General features: G+C 44.5%; 1 protein-coding gene across 1 annotated transcript in view; it reads right to left on the bottom strand.

The window, feature by feature from the left end:
- Window positions 1-639: 639 nt before the first annotated feature.
- Window positions 640-9135, bottom strand: part of LOC140237199 (uncharacterized) — a 44792-nt gene continuing 36296 nt past the window's right edge. The window contains exons 4-6 of the mRNA XM_072317143.1: window positions 5724-5791; window positions 3924-4080; window positions 640-3493 (exon numbers count right to left, since the gene is read on the bottom strand). Of these exons, the coding sequence (XP_072173244.1) occupies window positions 640-3493; window positions 3924-4080; window positions 5724-5791 (3079 nt within the window). The remainder of the gene's footprint in view (window positions 3494-3923; window positions 4081-5723; window positions 5792-9135) is intronic.

Genomic DNA, 9135 nt, shown 5'->3' with positions numbered 1-9135 from the left:
AATACAAATTTTACACGAGCTTGAAAAACTTGGAGCTGATATAAATACTGGTAAACAATGATTGCATGAATGACAATGTATGGCAATATTTCGCGCTAAAAATCTGCAAATAACTCGATTGTCTTTTTTGTTATACATCTTCGTACTGTCAAGTCTACCTCTTACCAACAGAAAAGAGATTGGAATATCAGGTATCGCATGCTGGATTCATGCAAATGATACGTAAATGAACCTAAAGGAGATAGAATCGATAGTTACTATCGATAGACAAACTTTCCTTATTTATCTGTGGAATATTGGTCTCTTGATGGTGTTAGCAGTTGCTCGGTTTACCATTCTGCTGAGTCAAAACGTAACGCAAGATCAACAAAAACACAGTGAAATAGGATGAATGTGAACAGCTATCGGTTTACCTTGTCTACCACTAGGAAATGTTCAAAGACATTGACAGCTAGAAATGTAACAATTATATTTTATCATATCATCGTCTGCTACACCAAGTATTTTCTACCACAAGATGTCTTAGGTGTTGACATGTTAAGCGTAACTATTCGTGAGTCTATTGCATATAATACCAAGGCGTGCTTATGTAGATACAAAAGTCTGCAATCCACGCGCAGTGCCAGTATAAAGCCAATATCAAAATTTATCGGGTGACCTCGCTTTCTGTTCTCCGTTTCGCCTCCAGTCGGAGAGGACATCCTGATCGCTGTGCGCCCTCACCGGCGACCTGCGAGCTTCCCGTCGACTGCGTTCTTCCCTGCAATCTAAGAGGGCCGTCTCCGAGCCAGCTCGCGTTGTCTCGAACCTGATGATCTTCTCTGCCTGCTTGGAATGTGGCTTTTTGTGGGGCTTTTCCAGCTTCTCGAAATCGATCGGCCGGACGTAACGGCCTTGGTGAAACGTCTGCTGGTATTCCGGATGGTCTCGGATGGGCTCGTCGCTCCTCGACAGGCACTCTTCGCTGAAGGGTCGGCTGACTCCGCCGAATGTGTCATGCTTCCTCAGCCGATGTCGTGGTGACGAGCTGGCAGAGCGCCCCGTTCCTCGATTTCCAGGCACTTGCAAGAAATCTCTCCTACCCTCTGCGGAGTCACGATACACTCTATCATCCCTGTCCATGCTTAGACTTTCCATGCTGCGTCTTGGCCTTGTTGGTGACTTTGCTGATCGATAGTGTGCGGCGTTCCCGCTCCTGCCCGGCGAAACGCCTCTTCCTGAAGAATCTCCTCGATTCGGGCTTACATCGTTGAACCGCTGATGCCTTCGACTCCGTGGACTGCGTGATCGTTCCTCCGAGCGCGGCGACCTCAAGTACTCGTCAGAGGGCGTCCTACGGCTTGGTGAAATAGGGTGAGGATCCTGCCCCCGCGCCTTTAGGCGATCTTCCCTATCGGGCGTATGCTGCTCATCGGGGGTCTCGTATCCCCCAACAAGGATGGTCGGTGGCTCCATCGTTTGGCGGTCGTGGAGGTCACGCAAGTCTAGAGAGTGCCTGGAAGGGATGCTCTCCCTCCTCGTGCGCTCTCGTTCGTCATCCATCTCGCTCAGGTCTGCACTGAAGGCTGTCACCGCGCAGTCATGGAACGAGGCGGCCCCTGCGCGCCGTACCTGTGGCGACCGTCGGACGAGACGGAATGCGCTCCGTCGATTCTTCACGTCTTCCAACCTGGGAGGCACGTCAAGGATAGCTGCTTTTTCGTGTCTATCGTACGAGTGCTTGTAGGGAGGAGCTGGATGGCATTTCGGATCGCCAGTCGGCGAAGGTTCCCTCGAAGGTTCGCGAGATGACCTCGAGTCCGGAGAGCAGTCTGCGCTGTAAGTTTTCTTCCGCTCCTGACGTAAGTATTCCTCCTCGATGCTGTCTTGCGAAATCAGCGATTTTGATCTACCCGTACCAGGCAAGAGAGTAGTAAGCCGTTCTTTCGCCGAGCTTTCTGTTGCTGCTCTTGATTCAAAGCTTACGCTTCGTGGCTCATTGCCCCCTTGACTAGATACGATTTTCGTTGGGTATTCTAACATGGAGTCGCTGTGTTGCTTGTTGTGTAGCTGTAACCTGTGACTTCTGTACGGCCGTGATCGTCTAGTGTTCGTATCGAAAAGCACATCTTGTTTGAGGAATTCTTTGAAAAGGGCATCTGTCTTTTCGTCAATGCTATAATCGCGACCCTTAGGGTAGCAACTCAGTCCGTCCTCCCTTGACCTCGCCAGCGGACTCGTGCGGCGCACTTTTCTTTCTCGTAAAGCACCTCGTCTATCGCTTAAGGCTTGATCACTGTCCTTTCCTGTCGTCATCGTAGATTCTGTTCCGGACGTCTCCGTTTCTTCTTCCGGGAAGCTAAAGCTCCCGAAGATAGCTTCTTCTCGCCCTGCGACAAACTCACGCCGCTTGGTCGAAGCAGTTCGACGATCCCCTCTGCGCGTCATGGGTCTGCTTTCCTCACTCGCGCGTCCAACAACGGCACTGACCAGTGGCTTGTCCACAGTGGGACTGCTGCTATCACTAGACATGGTAAAAGTCTGAGCGCTTTCAAAACTGGTGCTTTCGTGATCGCTCGCTGCGAACATTTGGCGTCGCTTCCATTCAGTCTCCGTTTTCTGTTCAATGGAGGCATATCCGCTGTCCCCGTGCATTTTACGGAGGTTTCGGGCAGCATCCTTACCGGATCCTCCGCTGTCGCGATCTCGTTCGGATACATCCGAATCCTCGGCGCTAATACTACTGACAGGTTGTTCAAAACTATCGTCGATCCCGCTCTTTCCTTCGCTCTTCTCCTGCCCGCTGCTCTCTTCCTCCAACGTCGGACTTCTCAGCATGGGAGGCAGCATGCGCTCATCATCCTCACCACTCCCGCCTATCACGGTGTCGTATTCCGACGACCCCGAGTCATCTGAGGAGTGCTGCATCTCTAGCGTTGACCGTAGCTGCCACAGGTCACGGTACTCGCTAGCTCTGGCCATCTGGTCTTTCTTGATCGGAACAGGTTCACCGTTGGTTTCCGGTCGCTCACGACGCTCTTCAATATTCTCCCTATCAATCGGACGTTTTTCGGAGTCGGCAGTCTCCTTTCTCCGCGATCTCCCGGGAGACCGGTCGCCCTTGATGGACACCTTGTCATCAAGGCTCCTGTCTCGCTCTCTCTTTCCGCCGATATCTCGGATCGGGCTTCTCTGCCTCTCGTCGTGCAGTCGAACCTGGTTGATTTCCCCTTTGCTGTTCTTAAAATCTGGGTTCTTTGGATCTCTTTTCCCCGTGCCGTCGTTCACCGGATGGTTGTGGACCTGCACCAGGACGGTCATGGAGTCTCCCGAGCGGGTAGGTTCACTCTGCACCACTTCACCCGGGTTCAGCAAAGTCCTCGGGGATTTTCCCCGAATCCTGTTGGGTCTGTCGAAGTCCTCTACACTTGGTGGGTGTAAAGGGCTCATGTCCCCATGGCGTCGAATGACCACTTGCGCGTTGTCTGCGACGTCACCATTGAGGTCACAATATCTAGGATAAGATGGGTAAAGATCTAAAAATTAGTCTCGCTCTCGATCAAACCAATATCGACAAAACCAATCCAATCAGAAATTACACCACCACCTTCATTATAGTAGATCATTTTTTTTCTTTTCAAAATATATAAGTAACTTACATAATACAATCATGGCAAGAGTATTGGAAAAGAATTTTTTCACGGTTGTACGACAAAGTGATGACTAACTTTGCATTGTTTTAATGATAATAATATTAATGATAATAATGTCTTATTTACCCAGGGTAGCCTCAAACTTGCCACTCTCGAGAAACGAGGTCTAGCAGAGCACGTTTGATACATATTCTATCCTGATATATTGAATGTAATGAGTAAGGAAGGGAAGGGCAGGGCACAGGAAAAAAATCCAATATTTCAGAGTCCCTCTGTGAAAACTCGGCTTACCTCGCCTCTCTTTCGGTGACCGAGAATGAGACCTCTCGACTTCGTGTGGTGTGGTTTGAGCGAGGAGTACGTGGCGTATCAAGTCCTTCCAAGACCTCGCTGTCACATTCTGTGATTTCCCCTAGAGTGCACGTTGGGGGCGTCCATCTACCCTTGCCTGAAATAAAGCGAAGAGGGAGGGAGAGAAAGATAAAAAAAAAAATGAAGATAGAAAAAAAAACTCCCCTATACTGCGTTGACATCGGAACAGTAAAAATCAATGCACGAGGACTAATTAAATTTGCCTCTGCAAGAAATGAGGAAAAAAAACTATTAGGAAAAAATATTGATATATGTCTATTGGCAGTAACGAAGTTGGAGTGAATTACTGAATTGTATTCAACAATGTTTCTCTTGACACTCGAACACCTCAACATTGTTTCACAGCATACACTGTTCCATTGGAAAGCCACTGTCACTGAAAGTTTATAGTTGGAAACAAAGTCTCAAAAATCTGATTCACTTGGGGTTATATGTGGTGAGCATGACGCATTGTAAGTTTTGTGTGTACCGTAGCAACCCCCCCCCCCCCACACACACACACACCAGAAAATTTGACCAGTATTTATTACTGAACTCCCCGGAGTTCGGAGTTAATTGACACGCAAAACAAACACAATTCTCCAACAACCACATTCATCACTTCAGCCGTCTATGATAAAAGTCCAATTTGGCATGCTTCAAATCATTAGATAGTCAAATAATCAAGCGAGATCTAATGTTGACCATGCAAGCCATTCTTCCTCATCGTGTCGTGATTAAGTTTCACTGGAAAAAAGACGGATTGTTCGTCACACATGGGCGATTTAAAATTAACAGAGACAAAGAAGGGACAGTTAAAAAAGAGGGAAGTCACATTCAAAGTTTAAATTGGTTTATACCTAGTCCCGGCTATTCAAAAATAGATCAGCATACACGCGAATCCAAATATTGCAGGGAAGTATAACGGTTAAAAAACCGGCACAACTCGCGAAAGAGTAAGAGCTTTTCGAGACAGTTTCTGTGGTTCATATACCTCTGATTAAATAAATCGTCAGCTACCCTGCGGTAGAATTTTCCTGCATGGGTTCCAATTACGCTGTTATCGCACACAGAACGCTCGGGTGCAAAATAATAATGATAATGATAATAAAACAGAAAAAATAGGGGGAAACGCCTCAAGGGTTATTTACCCCCAATAGCAAGTTGCTTTGACTGAGACATTTCAACAAACGACAATTTTGAGGGTAAACGGGACAAATAAATTCTATAATTGTAACTTCCCTTCGGATACATAAATATAGAATTGTGCGTGTGTGTATTTGTATCTGTTTCTGTTTCTACATATCTTGTATAGAGGCATAGCCGAACCATCCGTGCGAAATGTGCAAGAACAGTCAAAATACATTGTAGAATAAGAAAACAAAAATGCCTTGAGACAATTTATAAAAAAAGAACGAGTATCATACAGAATAATGGGATAAATATTTTACTTATTCTATGTATAACCTATGTATCGATGTACTTCTAAAAGTGACGTCATAAATAATTGACAAATGCAGTAACGACACACAGTCATGTCATTGTCTGTTGTGAGAGTTTCTCTTATCTTTAATTTTACCAGATTTTACAGTATTATCTGGCCTATAGAGTTAAAGAAACCTTTTTTTTGTTCTGTGTAATTACCATGTTAATTCAGGAGATTTTGGTGTGCAGGGAAGGGGTATTGAGGGAGGGGATTGTGGAGTGAGGAGAATGGGGGGGGGGGGGGGGGGTCCTTACCTTCCTCCTCCCCGAGCTTTTCCGAGACATCCCTGTCCACATTGGCCGCACCATCCTCCCGTAACAACCTGACAGAGAGAACAACGAAGAAATGATTAGGCTAGCATGACACATGATTATATATGCGAAAAGAATACAATCTCAATTTGCATAAAAGTGTGCATTATTATCAATCTTAAGTAATTTTCGTCTTGGGATAGAGTCAGTGAAACACATATAGAGACAAGACAGCAGAACTGCTGTGGTTCAGTGGATAAATTCACGGGCTTTAAACTGCGACGTCCCAGGTTCGAGTTCGCTGTCAGGAGCACTTATCGCCTATAGTCATTTGGAGGACACTATGACCCTTTGAGTGCTAAAGGTCGTCGATTGCTTGATAGATTGGTCATAAGCTTATGTTACTCCTTATTCGCCGCGTAAAATATATCCAAACAGACACGTAACACACACACACACACGCACACATACCAGGTAATGTCAATTACACAGTAATTCTAAGAGGTCGGACGTATAACGCGGAACCTATAGACCGTCTTTGGAATGACAGTTGTGTACAGAAAAACCGGCATGGTAAACTTTTATAATCCTATCTACTTGTCCGTTTGATTAGGTGCCTACCGCGTCTTTTAACGTTACTCTATACTAGCCATTCGGTTGTTGTTGGGGTTTTTTGCGGCCTTTCATACCGCAAAAAAAAAACAACAACAGAAAGAGGAAATATCGCTCTACGTTCAGAACAAATCGACCTGGCGTAATCCATGTCCATATTAAGATAAATTAATTGACGGATCAGATGAATTCCGTGATATCTGTGTTCCAACCTGAAACCTGGCGTGAGTTGAAGGCAAAAGGCATAAAGAGCTCGATACAATCTTTACGACAGCAAGATAGCGTGTATGGGAAACGGCGCCGCATAAGATGTCGTCGATCATGGCCGTCGAGACAGAACCACGTTTTAGTGGGATGGGGTGAAAGAAGCTTTCAGGACAAATTGCAGGAGTTTGTGAATGAATGCAGTAGTCTTATCAATATCCATGAACTTAAGATCTTGATAACGGGCAGTATCGCGTAATTTTGCGGTGTGAAAATTGGAGTTTGAACAGCCTTTGCTACTGTATAACAGAAACGAACATACTATGTATCTCTCCAAATCAGTCGGTACAAACTATTGTTTTGTTTTGTGTGTGTGTGTGTGTCAAACAACAGCTGTCTTGAATCTATGATTTGAAATACAGGTACTGCGTTAGGAAAGGCTTTAGACGGATCTTTGCGTCTGTGATGCTGAACCGCTACAGTACTGCCTTCACTACTCGTATAGTCCATCCCGAATACCTAAAATGTAAATGCGAATCGAATTTGCCGGAACGGCCCCAAGACAATCATATTACGAGCAATATGTTCCAGTGGAATTGTATGAAAGAGCGGCACGGCGGGAATTTCTTTGGAGTCTGATGCCTCTCCCCTCATATAAATCGCGGTAGGGAATAATTAGTAAGTCCACCGTTTGCATAAGTAATTTGATCATGTACCTACAATTAAATCAGGTGGCTATGACGTCACACATGGTGAGCCATCTTATTCTGAGGTCTTTTTTTATCAAGATGTAGCTCAAGGCAGGAAGTGTTCTTGGTTGTCGGTGATGCGCTCGCCCTTCTAAAGTCCCCTCCCCCTTTACGAAATCGTTAATAGTGATATTCCTTATCGATGCTAAAAATACGTTGTCGCTGAAGGTTATACCCGTTCTAACGCGAACAAACTGAATAATATGCGAACAAAACGGCAACAACCTTCCGTTTTTAAGTACCGACGGGAACTGACAACGTATACCCGCGTGGAATCAATGTAACAACACTGGATAAGGATAGAGAGTTTGACATGCTTCGCTTCCAATCCTCGTCCAAAATAGAACAAGAAAACTCGGAAGTATTGTCCGTAATTATTATGGGGGGGGGGGGGAGGGAGAGGCTTAAATTTACAATTTAAATATCTAGTCCACTTTTTTTTTTTTTGGGGGGGGGGGGGGAGGGGGTTAACGTTTAGGTATGCTTAGTACATTGTTTTCAAATGACGTATCAGCGGCGAGTATAATCTGCCCACATTGCTCATGATTATTTCTGAGTAAAAAAAAAAAAAGAAAAAGAAAAAAAGATTGCGATAAAATATCAAAGGATGTCAACATTTCATTCTCAAAGTTATTTCACTTCCATATGCCAGAAAGAATCAAACAAAGAAAGCTCTTTGTTAATGCCCCACATTCCTCTTGTTACAAAATCTTGAGCCGTCGCAAACACGAGATTTCTTCACGTTCACTGACAAAGTGATCTGTTTAACAACAGTCGCGTATCATGATCAACTTTCAGAAGTATTCAATTGAAATGAATTGAATGTATGACAGTTACAGCTACGAATTTCGTTGATTTGTAAAGAGAGCAGGTATACCAATAATAACACATATACGGTTCACAACAAATACCCACACGATTACGTTGTATAAGTGTTGTGCCTGTTGTTTTTTTTTTTCTTAAAAAGTCGTATGAATTATGATTTTTTAACTCTTTTCTTTTTCTCTATCTCCCTTAGTAGAGTTAGGGGATAATCAAATTCTTATAGCTAGGGGGCATTCGCACTTTGCTCATTTACGAAGACCTACGCATCTGCCGAATTAACATGCTTTGACCTTTAAAAAAAATACAGGAAAAACACAAAAAGGTCAAATGACATTTAGCTCATGGAGCCCGATAATATGAGTCTGTTTATTGCCAGTGACGGGGCGAAATGGGGCGAAGGGCTCGTTAGCCACCCAACGCCAAATGTCTGCCCGAGGAACCCGGGGTATGAATCACCTCAACTTGGCGAAAACACGACAAGATTGCGATACACAAAAATCAACAAGCAGCCCATTCGAAAACCTGCGACGAAGTGATGTCCAAGGTTTGTCGAAGGCGTAAGAGGAAGGGGAGAAGGGAAACAAAATTGTTTTTGTCTTTGAGTGAAAGTATCTTACAGCGGGATCGAGACTCCTACACCAAACTTGCCCTATAGATCATAGATTGTGCGCAAGGTGAAACAGGTGAACGAAAAAACATGTTGACTAAAAACAGCACATTTGTCTTATGTTCATTGATTGCTGTTAGTTCTTCCCCTCTCTGCTGTTGTTGTACATAAAATTGCTCGATTGATCAACGATTCCTTGAGGCTACATTTAGCACACTATGAATGAAACCCGAAATCACAAAAGACATCTTGAAGTTTTTGTCATGTACGTGAAAGGACCAATGATATGAACTTGTCATGATGAAGTTTCAATAATCACGAATACATGGTTGTTGACACCGAGAATGTTTGGCGACTTTTTCGCAATTCACAACGAGAAATTGCCTCATGAAATCAAACAATATCTCATTTGTTTATT

Source organism: Diadema setosum, chromosome 13 (genome assembly GCF_964275005.1).
Source record: "Diadema setosum chromosome 13, eeDiaSeto1, whole genome shotgun sequence".
Lineage (NCBI taxonomy): Eukaryota > Metazoa > Echinodermata > Echinoidea > Diadematoida > Diadematidae > Diadema > Diadema setosum.
The sequence above is the reverse complement of the archived record's forward strand: the minus strand, read 5'-3'. Positions and strand labels throughout refer to the sequence as shown.